The sequence below is a fragment of the Stegostoma tigrinum genome, chromosome 7, assembly GCF_030684315.1.
Source record: "Stegostoma tigrinum isolate sSteTig4 chromosome 7, sSteTig4.hap1, whole genome shotgun sequence".
Taxonomy (NCBI): Eukaryota; Metazoa; Chordata; class Chondrichthyes; order Orectolobiformes; family Stegostomatidae; genus Stegostoma; species Stegostoma tigrinum.
Genome location: NC_081360.1, coordinates 103,607,058 through 103,630,185, shown reverse-complemented (window position 1 = coordinate 103,630,185; position 23,128 = coordinate 103,607,058). Strand labels below are relative to the sequence as shown.

The 23,128-nt window shown below is 42.6% G+C and overlaps 1 protein-coding gene across 7 annotated transcripts in view; it reads left to right on the top strand.

Moving 5' to 3' along the window:
- LOC125454335 (ATP-binding cassette sub-family B member 6-like) overlaps positions 1 to 23,128 on the top strand; it is a 221,157-nt gene that overhangs the window by 2,230 nt on the left and 195,799 nt on the right. For 2 of the 7 annotated variants that reach the window (XM_048534992.2, XM_048534991.2), the window contains exons 2-3: positions 19,357 to 19,468; positions 20,473 to 21,004. In XM_048534992.2, the coding sequence (XP_048390949.1) occupies positions 20,489 to 21,004 (516 nt within the window). In that variant the 5' untranslated portion in view covers positions 19,357 to 19,468; positions 20,473 to 20,488. Of the gene's footprint in view, positions 1 to 9,172; positions 9,416 to 11,772; positions 11,841 to 19,356; positions 19,469 to 20,472; positions 21,005 to 23,128 lie in introns of those variants that run through there. The other 5 variants (XM_048534995.2, XM_059647590.1, XM_048534994.2 and 2 more) reach the window with 5 other exon arrangements.

The window sequence follows — 23,128 nt, the reverse complement described above, 5'->3', positions numbered from 1 at the left end:
TATTACAACTGCAACACATCACCTGCCCATTCATCTGTAATCTATTTAACTAATTCTCTTGGATGTTAAATACTTTCACAGTGAATTTTTGAACCATACTCTTTGGGGCGGCATGGTGTCTCAGTGGTTAGCACTGTTGCCTCACAGAGCCAGAGACCCAGGTTCGATTCCACCCTTGGGCGACTGTCTGTGTGGAGTTTGCACGTCCTTCCCATGTCTGCGTGGGTTTCCTCCGGGTGCTTTGGTTTCCTTCCACAGTCCAAAGATGTGCAGGCTAGGTGAATTGACCATGCTAAATTGCCCAGAGTGTTCAGGGATGTGTAGATTAGGTGGGCTTATAGGGGGATGCGTCAGGGTGGAATGCTCTGAGGGTCGGTGTGGACTTGTTGGGCCGTAGGGACTGTTTCCACACTGTAGGGATTCTATAATCTATGAACTATAGTGAGACCATAAGACATAGGTGCAGAGGTACGCCTTTCAGCCTATCAAGTTGTTCTGCCTGTCGCTGATAATCTTCAACGCCATTTTCCTGTCTTTTCCCTCTAACCCTTGATTCCCTTACAGAATAAAAATTTGTCTATTCCATCCTTGAACATACTTGAAGACACAGCCTCAACAGCCTTCTATGATAAGAATTCCACAGATTCACCACCCTCAGAGAAGAAATTAAGTAAGCCTCAACAGCCTTCTATGATAAGAATTCCACAGATTCACCACCCTCAGAGAAGAAATTGAGTTCTGAGGAAGGGTCACTGGACCTGAAATGTTAACTGATTTCTCTTCACAGATGCTGTCAGACCTGGTGAGCTTTTCCAGCAACTTCTGTTTTTGACCCTAAGAATCTCGTATGTTTAAATAAAGTTGCCTCTCACTCTTCTAAATTCCAATGAGTACAGGTTGAACCTTACCTTATAAGGTAGTCCACCCAACCATGATATCAGCCTCATGAGCTTTCTCTGAACTGCTTCCAACACCAGTATATCCTTCCTTAGAGAAAGGTCCCAAAACTGTTAAGAGAAGAACAAAGGAACAAGGGACAGTACAACACAGGAACAGACCCTTCAGCCTAGCAAGCCCCTGTCAATACAATGACACCTTTCTAATGTAAAAGCCTTTTGCCTCTATATATCCATATCCCTCTATTTCCTGCCTATTCATATATCTATCACTTTGCCTCTTCATCTGCTTCTATCAGCTCCTCTGGCAATGAATTCCTTAACACCTCAATGTAAAGAATTGCCTCTCACTTCCTGATTAAACTTTACCCCCTTTTACCTTAAACCGATGTCACTGAGTAATTGACATTTCTACCCTGTGAAAAAGACGCCAACTATCCATTCTCTCCATGCCTATCATTTTGTTAAGTTCTATCAGGTTGGCCATCAGCCTCCAATGTTCAAGTGAAAAAAAATTGAGTTTGTCCGATTTATCCTCATAGGTAATAGCCTCCAAACTAGTCAAAACCTGGTAAACGTTTTCTGTACCCTCTCCAAAGCCCCCACCTCCTTCTGATAGTGTGGAGAGCAGAACAATAACAAGTGGGACAGAACACCGGTGCTTCACCGGAGACACACTGACGATGTTACCTAGCAGGGTGATGAAACGTCTGCAGTCAAACACACCAGCTCAGCGAGCAAGTCTATAACCTCATATCAGAACTGTACACAATATTCCAAATACGGTCTAACTGATGTTCTATACAGCTACATGACATGCCAATTTTCTATACTCTGTACCCGACTGATGAAGGCAAGCATGCTGTATACCTTCTTGATTACCTTATTCATTTGTGTTGCCATTTTCAGGGAACTGTGAACATGTACACCTCGATCTCTCTACATATTGATGCTTCTAAAGGTTCTGCTTTTTACTGAAAACTTTGTCCCTGCATTAGATCTTCCAAAATGCATTGCATTGCATTTGTCTGCATTAAATTCCATCTGCCACTTTTCCGCTCACGTCTGCAACCTATCAGTATCCTGCTGTATCATCTGGCAATATAACTCACTACACATACCTCCCCCAATCTTCTGACATCCACAAACTTAGTAATTTGGCCACCTTCATTCTTTTCCAAGTTATTTATATAAATATACTACAAACAACAGGGATCCCAGTGGAACACACTTGAAAAACATTCCTCCGCCACTACTATCTGTTTTCTATGACCAAACCAGTTCTGTATTCACATTAATAGTGGATCCCATGTGGCTTCACCTTCTGTATCACCCTGCCGTGAGGAACCTTGTCAAAGGCCTCGCCAAAGTCATGTAGACAACATCCACCACCCTACCCTCATCAATCATCTTTGTCACTTACTCAAAAATCTCAATCACATTTGTGAGACATAACCTTCCCTGCACAAAGCCATGCTGTCTATTGCTAACCATTTCATACTTTTCCAAATTGAGTAAATCCTGTCCCCAGAATAATCTTCAATAATTTCCGACGTAAGGCTCACTGGCCTGTAATTTCCCAGATTATCCCTGTTGACCTTCTTAAACGAAATACCAACATTGGCTGTTCTCCTGACCTCTGAGACCTTTCCTGTGACTAAAGAAGTTACAAAGATTTAGTACAAGGCCTCAGCAATTTTCTCTCTCACGTCCCTTGGTATTCTGGGATAGATCCAGTATTTCAGCTGTGGCCTGACTAGAACCTTGTATAGTTTCAGCAAAACTCCCTCCTTTTAAACTCCATTTCCTTTGAAATGAAGGCAAATGTTCCATTTATCATTATTATTGGCTAAAACTGGATGCTTGCTCAAATCCTTCATTTAAATAATATTCAGCTCCTCAAATCTTCTGCCAAGTTGCATATTCGCACATTTTCCCACATTATATTCCATCTACCAAGTTTCTGCCCACTTGCCTGAACTGTCTGTATCCCTCTGTAGACTTTTTCTGTCATCCTCAGTACGTGTCTTTACATTTTTTTTGTGTCAATATCATCTTTTGATTTAAACCTCATGGCCAATCAAAAGTGAAACATAAGAAATACCCACTACCCACTCACCTACTTTTCCATGATATTACACTTCTCACACTTTGGAGAACCTATTGCTTTCTCTATGGCAACATCTTAGATAGTCAGAGTCGACTACCAACCAATCAGTGCATGTAGTTCAAATTGTGAACTTTTGAAATTTGTCCTGACCAGTGTAGTATTTGTAATCCTCTCAATCTTAGCACCATTTTCATATTTGAAGATTTTGTAATATTATAGCCAGAGGTCTATAATTTCCACACTTCCATCCTTCAGCAATCTGTGATGCATCCCCATCTGGACCTTGTGATTTCACCACCAAACATGCTTCAAGTCTTTTAAAGTCCTCATTTTTTAAATTCTATTCAATTGCATAATAACCTTCCTTACTCTGACAATAGCTTCTTTAGTGGATTCTCATATAAAATAGTCTTTCTCTTGGCTGAGATATTAAAAGTTTTTTTAACACGAGTGTATATCCTTTGGTTCTTAATAAGTCTTTTGGCTATTTATATGATTATAAGTGATTTATTTTCACTACTTATTTATTCAAATGCACTCTCTTGCCACTCTTGTTTCCTTTCTTAATTTGTCTCTATATTATGTATTCGGCTGAATTTAGGTAAATTCAGCTGATAATTTACAAATATCATTTGTCTCCTTTTTCTCTTTCAGTTTTATCTTTGAATCTTTATTCATCTAGAGATTTCCAGCATTGGCTGTCCTTCTACACACACCCTGTACCTACCCCATGTGAATGATCTAGTCTGTAGCTTTGAGAGTCTCCTATGGCGATTGGCATCAAATATTGACAGATAACAGAATCAATCCACCTTGGTCAGATCCATTTTCATTTGACCCAAATTGACCCTCTTCTTTTGAGAATTGTCACAATTGAGATTTCTTTAACCTTCTCCTGAATATTCCAAAACTCTGGATATCATAACCAGTTTTCTAAATTATTCACTCAGGAAACATGCTCTACTTGAACTATGTCATTCCCACAACTAGATCCTGCACTGTGGTCTTCCACATTGGCCAGTAAATATACTGAATAAAGAAGTGCTGTTCCATTATTTCATAATCCCACCGGACTACATGTACTAACACAAAGGCTCAGTGGTTAGCACTGCTCCCTCACTGCGCCAAGGACCCAGGTTTGATTCCAGCCTTAGGCGACTGTGTGGAGTTCATAATTTCTCCCCGTGTCTGCATGAGTTTCCTCTGGGTGCTCCGATTTCCTCCCACAGTCCAAAGATGTGCAAGTTAGGTGGCTTGGCCATGGGAAATGCACGGTTCCATATTCCTGGAACCGTGCATTTCCCATGACCTGCTTCCACACTGTAAGGATTTTATGATTCTAAACAATCCACTGATCTTACATCTGTTGTATGCATGTGTAACTGCAATGAGGTAGCAATCTGTCTCTGAATCAGAAAGCTACAAGTTAGAATTCCAGATAATAAAGTGTGAAGCTGGATGAACACAGCAGGCCAAGCAGCATCTCAGGAGCACAAAAGCTGACGTTTCGGGCCTAGACTCTTCATCAGAGAGGGGGATGGGGTGCAGGTTCTGGAATAAATAGGGAGAGGGGGGAGGCGGACCGAAGATGGAGAGAAAAGAAAATAGGTGGAGAGGAGAGTATAGGTGGGAAGGTAGGGAGGGGATAGGTCAGTCCAGGGAAGACGGACAGGTCAAGGAGGTGGGATGAGGTTAGTAGGTAGGAAATGGAGGTGCAGCTTGGGGTGGGAGGAAGGGATGGGTGAGGAAGAACAGGTTAGGGAAGCAGAGACAGGCTGGGCTGGTTTTGGGATGCAGTGGGGTGAGGGGAAGAGCTAGGCTGGTTGTGTGGTGCAGTGGGGGGAGGGGACAAACTGGGCTGGTTTTGGGATGTGGTGGGGGAACGGGAGATTTTGAAGCTGGTGAAGTCCACATTGACATTCCATCATGGGCCTCCTGCAGTGTCACAATGATGCCACCCGAAGGTTGCAGGAACAGCAACTCATATTCCGCTGGGGAACCCTGCAGCCCAATGGTATCAATGTGGACTTCACCAGCTTCAAAATCTCCCCCTCCCCCACCGCATCCCAAAACCAGCCCAGTTCGTCCCCTCCCCCCACTGCACCACACAACCAGCCCAGCTCTTCCCCTCCCCCCACTGCATCCCAAAACCAGCCCAGCCTGTCTCTGCCTCCCTAACCTGTTCTTCCTCTCACCCATCCCCTCCTCCCACCCCAAGCCGCACCTCGATCTCCTACCTACTAACCTCATCCCACCTCCTTGACCTGTCCGTCTTCCCTGGACTGACCTATCCCCTCCCTACTTTCCCACCTATACTCTCCTCTCCACCTATCTTCTTTTCACTCCATCTTCGGTCCGCCTCCCCCTCTCTCCCTATTTATTCCAGAACCCGCACCCCATCCCCCTCTCTGATGAAGTGTCTAGGCCCGAAACTTCAGCTTTTGTGCTCCTGAGATGCTGCTTGGCCTGCTGTGTTCATCCAGCTTCACACTTTATTATCTTGGATTCTACAGCATCTGCAGTTCCCGTTATCGCTGATACAAGTTAGAATTCCACTTCAGAACTTGACTACAACATCAAAACTAACAATCTGGTGAATTACTGAGCAAGCGCTCTCCTATCAGGGTGTCAACCTTTAGAAGAGACATTAGAGATGTGAGGTGATGCACTTGGGCAGAACAAAATGGAAAGAAAATAGGCAACATATGGCCACCAGACCCTGGAAAGCATGAAAATTAAAGAGACCTTGGTGTGCATGTCCATTGATCCCTTAAGGCTGTGGTACAGATAAATAATATGTTGATGAAACCATATGTGATATGTGTCTTCATTAGCTGAGGCATAAGGTATTGTGTGCAGTTGTGCACATTATAGAAAGAATGTGACTGCACTGGAGAGGGTGCAAAGGATATTCACCAGAATATTTCCTGAGCTGGAAAATTTTAAGTATGAAAAGAGATATATAGTCTGGGGTTGTTTCCCTTGGAACAGAGGAATCTATAAAGACATGACTGAGATATAAGGGACATAAATAGGGTAGACAAGAAATAACTTAACCTTAATGGAGGTATTAGTGACCAGGGTAAGGGGCAGGAGGTTTAGGTAGGATGCGAGGATGTTTCTGAAACTCTTTGCCTGTAAGGGGGTAGAGGCAGAAACCCTCATAATGTTTAGATGTGCACTTCTGATACCAAGACATACAAGGCTGTGAGCCAAATGTTGGAAAATGGAATTAGAATAGTTCGGTGATTATTTTTGACCAGCATAGACTCAATGGGTTGAAGGGCCTTTTTCAGTGCTGTGACCTCTTTGACTCTGCCTTCCCTCCAACACATCACTTGGAGTGATTCTACTCCTATCCAAGCATTGAAATCCTGTATAAATAAAAACCAAAAGAACTGTGGATGTTGTAATCAGAAACAAAAATGGAAGATGCTGGAAAGCTCAGCAGGATGGCAGTTTCTGTGAAGAGATCTCAGAGTTACCTTTTCCGGTCCACTGATCCTTCCTCAGAAATCCTACAGGTACGATCAGCCTGGGTGAGGTGGTGCATTCGTCTAATCCTCACAGTATCAATCTTGTGCATGCGAGGTTAAATTCCTGCTTTCTCTGGTGAATATAAAAGATGTTGATTCCATTATACTAATTTTAAGAAAACTCCTTCTATCTTGGCCAAATTTATGATTCAACCATTATCATCAAAACATTATGGAAAATATGGGGTATTTAACCATGTCTGGCTGTTGCTTGATTAGTCTCTGGAATGAGACTCCCAATATTGCTACAAGGCTCTCAGAAGTTACTCAAGAGAGCATTATATTGTTGACTAGGCTGTCTGTGCCACTGTTGTTTCTATTTGCTTGCTCGATGCTGGCTGATCCATTCAGTTTGAATTCTTTTATCAGAGATTGTAGTGTTTGGATACAACCAGTTGCTATGTTTGAAGATTTCAAAAGGTATTTAAGAGTTTGGCATTGCACGTTGGCAAGTTCACGTGAGGATATCAAATTTTCTTCTTCAACGGATTTAAGTGAATCTGATTGACAGTAATTTCATTGGATGGAATCTTATTCGTGTCTTAGAGACATAGGCTACAGTGAGATTTTTGGCAGAATCAAACAAGGTGACATGGTGGCTCACTGGTTGGCACTGCTGGCTCACATTGACAAGGACTTGGATTTGATCCCAGCCTTGAACATCAAACAAGATGTCTGATGATAACAAAGTGTGAAGCTGGATGAACACAGCAGGCCAAGCAGCATCTCAGGAGCACAAAAGCTGATGTTTCGGGCCTAGACCCTTCATCAGAGAGGGGGATGGAGAGAGGGTTCTGAAATAAATAGGGAGGGGGGGGAGGCGGACCGAAGATGGATAGAAGAGAAGATAGGTGGAGAGGAGAGTATAGGTGGGGAGGTGGAGAGGGGATAGGTCAGTCTGGGGAGGACGGGCAGGTCAAGGAAGCAGGATGAGGTTGATAGGTGGGAAATGGAGGTGCGGCTTGAGGTGGGAGGAGCGGATAGGTGCGAGGAAGAACAGGTTAGGGAGGCAGGGATGAGCTGGGCTGGTGTTGTGATGCAGTGGGGGTAGGGGACGAGCTGGGCTGGTTTTGGGATGCATGGGGGGTGGAGATTTTGAGGCTTGTGAAGTCCACATTGATACCGTCGGGCTGCAGGGCTCCCAAGCGGAATATGAGTTGCTGTTCCTGCAACTTTCGAGTGGCATCATTGTGGCACTGCAGGAGGCCCATGACGGACATGTCGTCTGAGGAATGGGAGGGGGAGTTAAATGGTTCGCGACTGGGAGGTGCACCCATTGAACAAGCTAGATGTTAAGAAATTTCAACATTAAAATTGGAATAGATATCAGGTGACTTCAGGTTGCCCCTTATTCTGAAGGATCTCCATGTTGCTTAGGACTAAACAGCATCTCAAGGGACAATCCACATTCTCAGCAGCAGATAACCCTCATGACCTCCAACATTTACCAACCTCGCATGACCATTATGGTATGTTTCCATTCCATTTGCATTCTGCTCAGGAAACACAGAATTGTCAGGATCAGGTCCAACCATCAGTCAGGGTTCTGCATCTTTTTCTTCTTGGGCTATCAGTTTGGTCACTTAAGGGTGTGGGGCCAAGATCAGTCTGTCATGTCTTTCCACTGAAACTAGAGAGAGCGGGGCATGGTGGGAGAACAGGCTATTGCTACAGGAAGGAGACTTGACGTGTTAATTTCTGGGAGTGGGAGCTTCAGGCTGGTTGGGGTGGTAAGGGTATTTAATATTTGTGAATGGGGATAACTGAATTTGTGAGGGGGAATACAGTAAAGCATATATGGGAATGGGTTTGTGCAGAAGGATGTTTATCTACCATCTAGAGCACCTGGCTTCTAGGGGCTGAGACAGTATATGACTGCAATTGGCGTGGTCACCTCATATGCCAGGGATGGGGGAGGGTGAATAAAGGTGAGCAAATGCATACTCTTGTAGACTGGTGGGGTATGAACTGAAGGAATTGTGAAGCCAAAGGAATACAGGGAAGGGCTACCAGGAATGGGAAGTGAACGTTCAGGAGCTTATCGACTTATAGAGGCGCAATTTGGGAACCACTGTAGGAGGCGTGCTTACTGTCATGTTCCAGCATGTTGGAAATCAAAAATGTGTAATGGGGAAGAAAATGGCTGTGTCCACACTTGGAGTGATTGAGGTAAGGGTAAGAGAGGGAGCTGCAGGACCCCTGTTGTAAGGGAAACAACACGACACACAGACCCATGCACAGTGCACAAAATGGTCTGAAATCCCTGGCCTTTCTAATGAATTGGTTCCCTGTTTGCTATGGACTTTCCTGGTGACATGGTGGCTCACTGGTTGGCACTGCTGGCTCACATTGACAAGGACTTGGATTTGATCCCAGCCTTGAACAACTGACTGTGTGAAATTTGATTGTTCTCCTGTGCTTGTGTGGAATTTCTCCCACATTCCAAAGATGTGCAGGTAAATGGATAGGCTATGCCAAATTGTCCATTGTGTCCAATGATGTGTAGGCTGGGTGGATTAGCCTTGGAAAAATGCGGGGTTACGGGGTGGGGTAGGAGGGCCGATGTGGACTCGATGGATCGAATGGGCTGATTCCACACTGTAGGGATTCTATGATAATTGTTGCTTGTAACCTTCACGTTGCTGTGTTCAATATCGACTAAACCTCTAAGTGGCAGAGATTCGCGGGTCATGAAATTTCTTTTCCAATTGGTGGAGCGGCGGATGTGATAGTTGTAGCCTATCCGGGGGCAATACAGTGGCTGTTTGAAATCATTCACGTTGGAGTGTTTGTAGTCGCACACCCTTTGACTGTGTGTGGTAGGACCCTGGCCTGCCAGAGAGAAAGTAAAGCGACCAGAGCCTTGGAAATCGGTAAGGGGAGTCCTTGTCTGGTTATATTGCTTTCAGTGGTTTTAATTCGTACATTTTGGTCTCCATTTGCATTTCAGCTGTTACAATCGGTACAGAATATGCGCCAGGTTTTACAGCAGTATAACCTCTCCGGGGTTTTGCACTTGGCGTTACCCTGAACAGGGCAGCGTTTCAGAACGAGCGATGCGGTTGTTTCATAACGTAAGCGGTTCACCGGGTTTTTAAAATGCGTTTCGTAATTGCCTTTTGCGTTTGTTCAAGGTCAACAGAGTCGAAGAGATGTATAGCACGGAAAAAGACCTTGCGGTCGAACCTGTCCGTGCTGATCAGATATCCAGAACTAATCATAGTCCCCCACCCCGCCAGCATTTGGCCCATACCCCTCTAAACCCTTCACATCAACCCATCCGGATGCCTTTAAATATTGTAATTGTACCAGCTTCCACACTTTCTGCGTGAAATATTTACCCCTTGGATCCCTTTTAAATATTTCTGCTCTCACCTGAAATCTATGCCCTTTTTTGGACTCCCCCACTAATGGGAAAATACTTTGTGTATTTCTCCTATCTGTGCCCCTCTTATTTTGTAAATCTCAATAAGGTCACCCCTCTGCCTCTGACACTGTAGGGAAAATAACACTGATTTGTACAGCCTCTCCTTTATTGATCAAACCCTCCAGCCCTGGCAACATAGAGTAATGCCATTTCATGTTGACTGATTTGATCATAGAACATAGAACATTACAGCACAGTACAGGCCCTTCGGCCCTTGATGTTGTGCTGACCTGTCATACCGATCTGAAGCCCATCTAACCTACACTGTTCCATGTACGTCTATATGCTTATACAATGACGACTTAAATGTACCTAAAGTTGGCGAATCTACTACCGTTGCAGGCAAAGCATTCCATTCTCTTACTATGTTTTTGTGATTGTTGCCAGCTGCAGAGAAGTAGTAGCTTATTGTATCATTTCAGCTTAGATATCTGGCTTATCGGATAACTTCTACAGTCAGTGTGAAGTTATTGAGGTTCAAGCTTGGAAGCTCAACTAACCCCACAAATGGGGCAATTGGGAGGTTTTTTTAAAATCTGTACATGTGATGCCCTTAGTGCAGGAGAGAAGCTCTGAGATTTTAACCCAGTAGAGTCTCAAAGTAGTGTGCATTTCTGAATCAGAATAAGAGAGTTGAAGGGGCACTTGCAGGTTGTGGTGTTTCTATGTGTATTATCCTGCTTGTTCTCAGTGATAGAGGTTATAGGTTTGGAAAGCACTCCGTTCAGGAGCTTTGAGTTATCACATGTGGATGGCACACCTCTGTTACAATGGTGAAGGGAATAAATATTGAAGGCGGTGAAGGGGTGCAAGTCAAATGAGCTACTTGTCTTGGATGTGTCCAGTTTCTTGTTGTCAGAACTGCATGTGGAGCTTATTCTATTACAATCCTAACCCTTCCCCTTTTCTGCTGAACGGTCTAGGCCCGTAACATCAGCTTTTGTGCTCCTAAGATGCTGCTTGGCCTGCTGTGTTCATCCAGCTCCACACTTTATCTCTATTACAATCCTGATTTGTGCCTTTATAGTCTTTGAGAAGTTAGGTGAATTTGTCACTCTGGTATTCCTAGTATCTGTTTATATGGCTGCTCCAGATCTGTTTGTAATCAATAAAACCCAGGAATGTTGATAGTGTGGTAATACAGTTGATGATAATGCAGTTGAATATTAAGCAGAGATAGCGAGTTTTGAGAAGATTTGTAGCTCAGGTTGAGGTTCTGGATGTGAGTTTGCTCGCTGAGCTGGAAGGTTAGTTTTCAGACGTTTCGTCACCATTCTAGGTAACATCATCAGTGAGCCTCCGACGAAGCGCTGGTGTTATGTCCCGCTTTCTATTTAGATAGTTACATCTATAGAGATAGTTACATTATTCAACGTGGTCATTATCTTAGCACTATGCTGGTGGAACTATTACTTTCTACATATCAGTACAAACCCAAATATTGCCCACGCCGTGCTTCTTATACCTTTTTTTGGAGAAAATCATTAAATCCAGTGAAAATGGTTGGATTAGGACACTTGCCTAAAGAATGCCAGCACAGACTGTGATATCATGGAGATTATCTGGGTTCTTCAAATCAATAGCCATCTTGCTTTGAGTTAGGTATTACTCCCCGCAGTGCCAAGCCTATGCTATTATAAGACTACAAATGACTGATGTACCTGATTTGAGGGTTTCAAGGAGCTAACGTAGCGGAATTCACCATTTTGTTGCTCTCTATAAAGGAATGACCTGTGTGTCTGCCAATTGTACAGATTGGCAGTGGAGATAGAAACTCTACACGTGAATGTCTCTACTCTGCAACACACTCTTGCCCCACATCTATTTGAGCAGAAATCTATCTCTTGAGTCAGTAGCATCTATCGTATCCGGTAAGATGAAGCTTTTTTTTTCCAATTTAAATGATTATTTGGGTTTCAGGAAAAACACTTCTTAAAGATGAGTATTGTAGTATGATCCCTTATCCACAACTCCAATTCTGCCTTAACTGTAACTTCCAATTCTGATTGCCTGGATTAGATTACCAGTTGACTGAAATTATAATGTATTAAGGACATTTGGTTTGTGCATGCTCACACCAATAAGTAACTGGGTACAAAGTGCTGCCTGAAAGGTTGCAGCTTTCTGGGATATTGTACAAAAAGGAGACAAAGATTCGGAGACAGCATATGGAAGAACCTTGATACAGTGGTTAAGTTTATTCCATTCGCTTGTTCAAGGAAATATAGGTATTTATGGCTAGGCTGTATTTATTGCCATCCCTAAATGCTCTGGAGATGATGTTGTTAAAGAGACTGTTGAACTACTGCAGTTGTTGGAATACACTGTGTGAAAGGGTGATCGATGCTGCTTTAATATTCTGTAGAAGAAAATTGGATTAAAAAACAAATTGCAGGTATGGTACAGTTATATGGTAATGGGACTAACTTGATTGCCCTTCAGAAGATCTGGCAGAACTCCGTGATTTCTGTGTTATCATTCTTTGCAGATTTGGTACTTTGAGTCAGTTTGAATAGTGAAGCATCAAATATGTATTCTCACAATCAAAGGGAGGCAATAGCGTAGTGGCATTATTGCTGGACAGTTAATCCAGAGACCCAGGTAATGTTCTAGGGCCCTGGGTTCAACATGCCACAGCAGATGGTGGAGTTTGAATTTAATAAATATCTGAAATTAAGTGTCTAATGATGACTATGGATCCATTCCCGATTGTCGAAAAAATCCATCTGGTTCACTGATACCCTTTAGGGAAGGAAACTGCCATCCTTTCCTGGTCTGACCTACATGTGGCTCCAGACCCAAAGCAATGTGGTTTATTCCCTCTGGGCAGCTAGGGATGACCAATAAATGTTGGCCTAGCCAGCAATGCCGTCATCCTGTGAATGAATAAAAAAAAGATATGAGATGTGAATTGTGAATTGTGTAGGAGTAAGTTTGGTTCATGTGAGAATTTGGTGCATATGAGGAAAGAAGTGATTTTAAGTAAGGTTTTAATCATGTTTATGCACAGTTGTTATTTTTTTGTAATTCACTTGTGAGATGTGGGCATTGTTAGATGGCCAGCATTTATTTCCCATTGCTAGTTGCCTTTGATAAGGTGTAGTGAGCTGCTGAGGCCCATATGCTGGGGGTAGACCCATAATGCCATTCAGGAAGGAATTCCATGATTTTGTTTGAGTGACATTGAAGGAACAATAATATATTTCTAAATCCGAATGATGAGTGGCTTGGCGGGGAACTTACATGGGAACACCGCCACCTGCATCTGCTGCACTTGTCCTTCTAGATAGAAGTGGTCACTTGTTTGGAAGGTGTTGTTAAGGATCTTTGGTGAATTTTTACAGTGCATCTTGTAGACAGAACACACTGCTGCTACTGAGCATCAGTGATGGAGGGAGTTATATTTGTGTAGATGGTGCCAATCAAGTGGGCTGTGTTGTCCTGGGTGGTGTCGAGCTTCTTGAATGTTGTTGAAGCAGCACCCATCCAGGCAAGTGGGGATTATGCAATCACATTCTTGACTTGCGCCTTGTGGATGATGGGCAGGATTTTGGAAGTTAGCATTGAGTGAATTGCAGCAGTTCTGCTGTCGTAGCCACAGTGTTTGTGGTGAATCCAGTTGAGTTTCTGGTTAATGGTAACCCCCAGGATTTTGATAGTTGGGGATTCAGTGATGATAACACCATTGAATGTCAAGGGCAGTGGTTTTTTTTTATTGGTGATGGTGATAGCCTGGCCTTTATGTGGCACAAATGTTATTTGCCACTTGTCAGTCCAGTCCTAGATATTGTCCAGATCTTGTTGCATTTGAACATGAACTGCTTCAGTAACTAATGAGTTGTTGTAAATGTTGCTGAACATTGTACAGTCAACATTGAACATCCCACTTTTAACCTTATGGAAGGAAGGTAATTGATGAAGCAGCTGAAGATGGTTGGGCCAAACACACTGCTCTTGAGATCTCCCCTCCAGCTCCCCTGAGATGGCTGCTCTCCAACAAGGGGAGGTAATGACCTAGTGGCATTATAGCTGGACTATTAATCCAGAGACCCAAATAACATCCTGAGGGCCTGGGTTCGAATCCCACCATGGCAGATGGTGGAACTTGAATTCATTAAAATACCTGGGATTAAGAACCTAACAATGACCATGAATGCATTGTTGATTGTTGGGAAAATTCCAGTCGGTTCACTAATGGTTTTTAGGGAAGGAAACTGCCATCCTGACCTGGTCTGGCCTATATGTGACTCCAGACTCAACAGCAATGAGTTAATGGGAACTGCAGATGCTGGAGAATCCAAGATTTGCTGTTTGGCCTGCTGTGTTCATCCAGCTCTACACTTTGTTAATATTCCTATGTACCACGTTTGACTGTAGCCAGTGGAGAATCATAAAATCCCGACAGTGGGGAAGCAAGCTACTCAGCCCATCAAGTCAACACTGACCCTCCGAAAAACATTCCACCCAGACCCATGTCCCTATCCTCCCTCTATAATCCTGCATTTTCCATGGCTAATCCATCCAATCTGCACATCCCTGCACACTACGCCAATTCAGCATGGCCAGTCCTCCTTACCTGCACATCTTTGGAATTGTTTACCCCCAATTCGCATTGATTCCAGTTTTGCTATCTATTGGTAGTGGTGAAGATTCGTTAATAGTTGTATAAGTTTGTTATTAAAGGTTTCTTTAGCAGTAGCAAGGTCAACTAATAACAGAATGTCTGACTCAACTTTGAGCCTGCATGTCTTTTGCTATGTGGAGCATTTCCCATGTCCTGGAAAGCCATATGTGCTGGAAGTTTGTGAATTGTAGCACCTAAAGCTCTGGGCTTTGGAACTTGAGTAGCGGCAAGAATAACTGTGGTGCATTCAAGAACCTGAGACAGTGTGGATATCGATATGTTTATTGATGTAGTCACTTGTATCAGTAGTATGTACAGAAAGAGGGAATGACCATCAGGCAGTCCATAAGGAACAGGCAGCAGGACAGAAGTTGCCAGAGAGCATCCTGCTCTGCACTTTATGTTCAATTCAAAATACTGACGATGTGGAGGTGCTGGTGTTGGACTGGGATAGACAAAGTCAAAAGTCACACAACACCAGGGTGTAGTCCAACAGGTTTATTTGAAATCACAAGTGTTTTGGAGTGCCGCTCCTTCGTCAGGTAATGATGGAGCAGAGCTCTGAAAGCTTGTGATTTCAAATAACGTGGCATTGTGTGATTTCTGACAAAATACTGATGACTGTGATGGCTCATCTGAGAGTGCAGCCAGAACAAAGTACATAGCACCAAGTGAGATATAATTTTACCGGGGGTGGTATAAAGAAGATCAGAAGAACTGTAGTGATAGCTAATTGGTAAATAAGGGAAACCGATTAAACATTTTTGCAACTACAAATGTAAATCGGTGAAGATATGTTGCCTTCCTGATGCCAGGATCGAGGATATCACTGAGTGGCTGCAGAGCATCGTGAGGAGATTGGGCAAAAAATCTGCAATCATGGTTGACTTTGGGACCAATCAAATCAGTAGAGACAGCAATATCATCCTGTAGGTGGAGTTCACGGCAGGATTGGGTGTTTAAATAATACTGGATTGAAAAATTGGTCAGGAAAGCAGGAAGGGAAGAAGTGCGAGAGCAAGCTACTATTGATCAAGAAGAACATTGCAGTGCTTGGGAAGGTGGATGTCCTAGAATGGCCAAGGATGCAATTGATTTGACTCTAGCCAAGAGCCAAAAGAAGGCCCAACTAAATTACATTATTCAGTTTATAGACCACTGATGGGGAGGTAATGGTCTGGTGGTTTTATTGCTGAACTGTTAATCCAGGGATAACAAAGTATGGGGCTGGATGAACATAGCAGGCTAAGCAGCATCTTAGGAGCACAAAAGCTGACGTTTTGGGCCTCGACCCAACCTTTTATGATGAAGGGTCTAGGCCCGAAACGTCAGCTTTTGTGCTCCTAAGATGCTGCTTGGCCTGCTGTGTTCATCCAGCCCCACACTTTGTTATCTTGGATTTTCCAGCATCTGCAGTTCTCATTATCTCTGTTAACCCAGGACCCAGGTTTGAATCCCACAAAGGCAGATGGTGTGATTTGAAATCAATATTAACAGGAATTCTGGTGTTAAGGTGTGTAATGATGACCATGAATCAGTTGCAGATCGTTGGGAAAAACCTATCTGGTTCATGAAAGTCCTTCAGGGAAGGAAACTGCCTTCCTTACCTGGTCTGGCCTACATGTGACTCCAGACCCACAGTCAATGCGGGTAACTCTTAACTGCCCCCTGGGCAATTAGGGACTGCTGACTAGCCATCAATGCTCATATCCTGTGAACAAATTTTTTAAAAAGTAGTTTTGTGTGATAGATATATAAATTTGTAAAGAGATCTGTGGTGCAGAAATCATGGTGGAAAAAATAATGCTGAAACTTTTATCATATGCTAAGCAGGACAATTCACAGGAAGTACCAATGTAGAGGGTATGTAACATTTAACGAGATGACAGGAGAGTGCTAATTGGGTGGCAAGTGGATTCTGGTGCATTCTCCATGGAAAATCTTATCCAGTTAACAATGGCTGACAGGTCACTGACGGTTTGTTGAAGTTCTTAAGCAGCCTAGAAGATTGCTTAAGGCGTCTGAAATGAACCAGACAATTGCTGTCAACTATTTTGTTCAGTTGAAACAGATCCATTGTGTTTACATGCTCTTTCTGCCTATAAACAGAGCAGCAGCGCAGGGTCTTGTGTATTAATTGATGTAGCTTCTAGTATGTGCAACAGCACCATGTTGCAAGTTGGACTGTCAATCCAAGTTGTTTGGCGGTGTCATTCTTTACTCTGGATTATTTAGCATAAAGCATGCATGGTGAACATATGGCTTGGGAGATATTCACAAGGTTGACAGCAGGTTGTTCTTATAGTGCCTGGAACTGTAGGAATTCCATGTGTATATTGTCCAGTGAAAGAAGGTTTGTGATGCAAACTCTCTTGGTGATTCTCAACTAGCACATCAAGGAGAGGCAGCTCATCTGACTGCTCCATTACAAACGTGATTGAGTGTAGGATACAGTCCATTAAGGTGTATAAGGAAATTCTTAGCTGTAGCTGCACTTTTACATATAGAAGATAGAATTTCAAATGAAATATACAAGCTGTAGACGTTTCAATGTCTTTCCATTGAAGATAGATGTATTTCTCAAAGAATCAAACAGGCTGTTTGCTAGAACTGAAGCTAACTGATCTGAGGTAACACTATCTATTTGTGCGTATGTGGTGTTCTTAAAACTGCTGAGTTGGGAAGTTTACTGGATGCCGATTCATGCAATGGCCACAAATGTAGATCATTGTGAAGCAGTGCTGCAGTAAAGGTATCTACGGCTTTCTATGGTACACTGGTGTGTGGGCTAGTAATGTCAAATAAGCACATGGACACTGTATTGCTATCGATATATTTGTACACTGTGAAGGAAGCTTTCACATTTGTATGGAAAACCTGCCCAAAACTTTAGGAATTCACCCAACCATTTGGCCAGTTCATGTTGTGCGGAACCCAATTTCAGATCAAGTAGGGTATCAAAGGGCATCACTTTCATCCGTCTTGGGCAGTCGATAATACACTGAATTAGTGCCACTATGAGGATGAATCCTATCATGTATATGATCTGGTAGCTTGTTCCTCTTGCACAGTCAAACAAATGTGTTTTAAGCTTGCTTTTGTCAGGTCCTGCTGAGTGGCAAATCCAAAGGATGTAAATTTAACCAGTCAAAGAATGGTGTCTATTCTGTTGATATGATCACACATGGTAACAATGCTGGTCCCTTGTATCGGGTTTATTGGTGTGTACGTCTGGATTGATCTAGAGGTCTCTCAACATAGTCACCCAATCGCGGTGCATACAAAAATTGAACAAGTTGCTTAGAATTTAGCAAGGTGTCCTTTCCAGGTTTTTCTATCTTCAGTGGGTGTTGATATGTGGTGAGATAGCTGGGAGTTGAGCTCAAATTCAGCGCATACCTCTTCCTGTTTGTGGATCTAAGGTACATCAAAATTGAAACCACGTCCACAAAAAAACTCCTTGCTTCCATAGATTTACTACACGTTTAGTGGAATCATTAATTGCTTCTGCTTAAGTGGATTCATGCTGCAGGCATGTTTTCAATGGGTATTGTTTATGGTGCGGTCATTTATTGAAACATAGAAACACAGATAATAGGAGTAGGAGTGTGAATTTGGTTCCTTTGAGCTTGTTCTGCCATTCAATATGATCATAGTTGATTATTCAACTCAGTAACTGATTCCCGCTTACTCCCCAAGCCCTATAATCCTTTTAGCCCCAAGAACTGTATCTATATTTTTCTTGGAAATGTTCAGTATTTTGCCCTCATTCACTTTCTTTGACAGAGATTTTCACAGGCTCACCACTCTCTGGGCAAAGAAATCAGCCCTAAATAGTTTACCCTGTGTCCTTAATCTATAGTTTCTTGTTCTGGACTCCCTGGTCATTGGGAATGTCCTTGTGTTTACCCGGTCTAGTTCTGTTAGAATTTGTTATGTTTCTATGAGATCTCCCACTGCCTAAATTCTTCACATCAAGTGACTGTTGTCTGGAATGCAAGTCTCTGACTCTGATTGAGGCAGTTTCATTTGAGGCTTTCAAAGGAAATTTGTTGATTATTTGAAAAGGAACCAGGTCCAGGGTCCAGAGCAGCAGGAAAATGGCTCTGAGATGCTTATTTGTTGAACTAACACAAAAATGAATGTCCTGCTATGCTGTAACAATTCTGTAGTATAGTCAACAAGTGTGCATACCGAAGCACCAAACATGCTAGAAAGGGGCTTAGCAGCTGTTGACCTTCATGGATCGTTCAGTGGTGTGCTGTAAATTTGACTAAATATTGCAGACTGGGGCAAAATGCATTCTGCTTCCCAGTTCAATCCAATATATTTCTAATCATCCAGATCTTTCTGGCTTACTGCTTTTCACTGCCACTTTATCTGTGAGTACGCCTGTTCTTTATCATTGCTACCCACTGCCCTGATGTGAAAGAACAGTCTGAAAGTGCTTATCTCGGTTATAGCTTATAGTCCTGCCAAAGACAGATTACACAAGGGTAGATTTCTTCAAATAAATGTTTTCCTTTCCAATTTTTCATTTTGTGTTTGCTGCTGATATGTTGACGCTTCACAGTCTGAATGAAGAGGTAGCAAACTGAAAACTGTTGATGGAAGTAGTTTATAGGATTTCTGATAGGCATCATAGCCTTGGACTGAGTACAAATTGGAGGAATATATAACAAGAACAATGCAACAACACTGCTAGGCTTTAATTTTTATGAATGGAAAAATAAAATTGGTAAAATGTAACTTAAATTCTGTAGATTCACTGATCTGTGGCTGAAGAAATTCCTCCTTATCCCAGACCTAAAGGGTTGACCCTTCACTCGGAGCCTGTGCCTTCTGGTCCTGGTCTCGCCTTCTACTGTATAAATGGTAAGTTTCAATGCAGTACCCCGTCTTCCTTTCAAACTCCATTGAGTACAGATCCAGAGTCCTCAACCACTCCTCATATGGCAAGCCCTTTATCCCTGGGATAATCCCCTCCAGTGCCAGTATATTCTTCCTTAGATACAGGGCCTGTAACTGGTCTTAATATTCCAAAAGCAGTCTGACCGAAGCCTAATACAACCTCAGCATTGTTTTAGCCATCTTGAAAAGAATGCTAATATTGCATTTGCCTCCCTAACCGCTTACTGAACCACATGTTAACCTTAAGGGAATCCTAAACTAGGACTCCCAAATCCCTTTGTGCTTCAGATTTCTGAAGCCTTTCCCCATTTAGCAAATAGTCAATGCCTCTATTCTTCCTACCAAAGTGCAATACTTCACACTTTCCCACATTGTATTCCATCTGCCACTTCTTTGCCCAATCTCCTAGATTGTCCAAGGCCTTCTGCAGCCTCCCCACTTCCTCAACACGACCTGAACCTCTCCCTAGCTTTGTGTCATCTGAAAGGATCACTGGGGAGAGAGTATTTCCCTTGTCAAGAGAATTTGGACCTAGGAGACAAATCACAGCAAATGAGAAATTTCTGCTCTCAGTTGCTAGTGAATTTGTGGAATTCTGTACTCCAGAGGATTGAATTTGGTTAGTTATTGGGTATATTTAGAACTAACACAATGGGAGCCATGGGATGTGAGGAGAAAGCAGGGAATGGGAGTTCAGGATAGAAGATTAACCATGATATAAATATATGTTGGAAAATGGATGAAGTGGGTGTATGGCCTCATCCTATTGCCTAAAAGTCCTGAATTTTAAATCAGAATTGTTGATATTACTGCAGAGGAATTGTGTTCCATAACATTGGCAAGAGAAAACTATTTTGTTTCCAAATGCCTGTATGTTGAGTACCTATTAAAAGCACAACTATTTATATTTGTTGATATAATTCCTGTTGCGTCCCTTTATGGATTCAGTTTGTATTTCTATTTTGCAGCTTGTTGTCCGATACAATGGCCATCCTTGAAAGTTACTGTGAAGGCAACGCTTCCTTGTCAGAAGTATGGACACAACAAGGAATTTTCCCGTGTTTTTATTTCACTCTGGTTTCAACAGTACTGTTGAGCATTGCTTTCCTTTTTGGCAGTTTGCAGTATGTTTGTTACAATATGTATGGCACAACGATGGAGCCAAAGTATGTACCTCGCTCCCATCTTTTCTTCCTGCAGTTGTTCCTGTCGGTGGTCCTGCTTCTGCAGTTTGGAATCTATATCCTTTGGCAATCCTTTGGTTTAGGCATTGTGTATGGATACATGATCGTCTACTCATGTCTATCTATTATTGGATGGTTGTGTACTATTGCTCTGTTGTATCTTGAACGCACAAGGGTGTTGGTGCGGGATAGGACACGTGGTCACAGTACCATTCTGCTACTCTTCTGGGCTCTGGCCTTTGCAGCTGAGAATCTGACCTTCATATCGTGGAGTAGTCCTTTATGGTGGTGGTCACTGGACAATACCGATCGCAAGGTAGGTTCTAATGATAACATTTGTTGTGGAGCAAAATGTGGATTGAGAGTGAAACGGCTGAGCTCAAACTGTTTGTCTGTGCAGGATAGGCTTTTCTTTCATAAGTATTTATATCTGCATTTGAAGAACACCACCTACTGCATTAGAGAATTTATAAAAAGGAAACTGTAAAGAGTCAACAGGTTAGGCAGCATCTGTGAAGAATGGAATGTAGGGTTATGATTTCAGATCAGGTGAGATCTCATTAGAACAGCCTCATGAATATGCCACGTGCCAATTCTGCAGCAAAAAAAAAATGAAAAGTAGCTGCCCAGCCATTAGCATCAGGCAGCAAGATTCTGATGATGGAGACCCACAGGAATGGTTAGCAGCACAAGCCAACCATTTTAGAAGGTGAATCTTGAGTTGAAATGAAAGGCGGAGGTAGGGGAAGGGATGTGGAGGAATGTCCCTGTTCCGTTTGGCCACAAGAAAACAAAATGAGAGAGCTTATTTTGCATACTTTTTTTTTCTCTCGTACTAGTGCAAAGCAGCTTCTATGCTAGGTAACCCAGCATTGCTCCCGCCCTCCGAGGAGGATAAAACAGTAGATTAGCCTGACCAGTTTGGGTCGGGTAGGAGTGGTTTGTTTTCATTGCCATCCAATGCACTGGTTTCAGGAGAGACGGGATGTTGCAATTGAGTGATAAGAATTGTTGAGCAATAGAATACTTTCCATATTCAGCTTGATGAAGCACAAATGTTAAAATAAATCCAATAAGAATGTAGATCACAAGAAAAGACCGAGATCTATTTTATTCACCACCTCGATGGTTGTATAATACGTCCGTCATGTGAGTTGCTGACCAAGCAATGTGAACAGTCTCCGTTACCGAGTTTACAGCTGCCTCCGATGTTGAGGCAAGGAAAATTTCAAATGGAAGAGAATATTGGGAACTTGTAAATCCAAAACCACCTGTTCTTTTGATAACAGTACACTCACCATAAATCCTATCTCAATTTGGATAAAAATAGTGATTAAAGTGCTTGCAGCTGCTTTTTAATAATGACCTTTAATTTTTGCTCCAATTGATCAGGATGGGGTGGTTGCAGTATATGATTGAGGAATAGTAGAATTACATGTGGTTACTCATTTACTAATGTCTTGGCTCACAGTGAAACTTTACCTCTCCTGAAGATAACTGCAACACCAAATCAACACATTGGATCACTGGGTGTGAGGTATAGTTTGGAAACTAATAGCCGGATTGCTTATTATAAGGGAAAGAGTAAAGAAAAATAACTAGTTTGCATATAGCAAGATTCCACAAATAATGATTGACAGGTAATAAGATAATCTGTTTATCTGTGACGTTGCTTGAAAAATATGTACTTAGATGTGTGGGAGAATGCACCTGCTGTTCTATAAAATATTGCAAGAGATATTTATATGTGAACCTGAGAAGGGAAATTTTAGTTTAATCTCATGTTTGAAAATCAAAATTTATGACAGTGTAGCTCTTCCTGGTTCAGTTCCTGCACCAGCTGAGGTCACTGTGAGAACCCTCCTTCTCAACGTTGTTCCTCACCTGGGGCGTGGTGATCCTTGGGTTAAACGGGACTTAGATTAATTAAGATCATCAGAGCAGCAGTTTAAATGATGAGATGATAAATTTGCGGGTGACATGAAGATTGGCCAAGCAGCTAATGGTCAAAGAAGATCTTAATCTACAGGAATATATAGACTGGCTGGGCAGATGGGCAGATCAGTGGCAAATGGAATTTTAATCCTGAAAGGTTTGAGGTGATGTTACTTTTTTCAAAGTGCCAGGCAAGGTACTCAATGATACTGGGAAGCTCAGAGGAGTAGAGGGATCTTGTGGTGCTCATTCACAGATCCTTGAGGATGGCAGGACCGGTTAATAGAAAGATTAAAAAAGCATACAGGCACTTGCCTTGATCACCAATGGCATAGATTATAAGAGCAAGGAGGTTAGAATATAGAACTGTACAGCACAGTACAGGCCCTTCAGCCCATGATGTTGTTCTGAACTTTTATGCTAATCCTAAGGTCTATTTAACCTCCATCCCATCATATACTATCATCATTATGCCTGTCCAATAGCCGCTTAAATGCCCCAAATG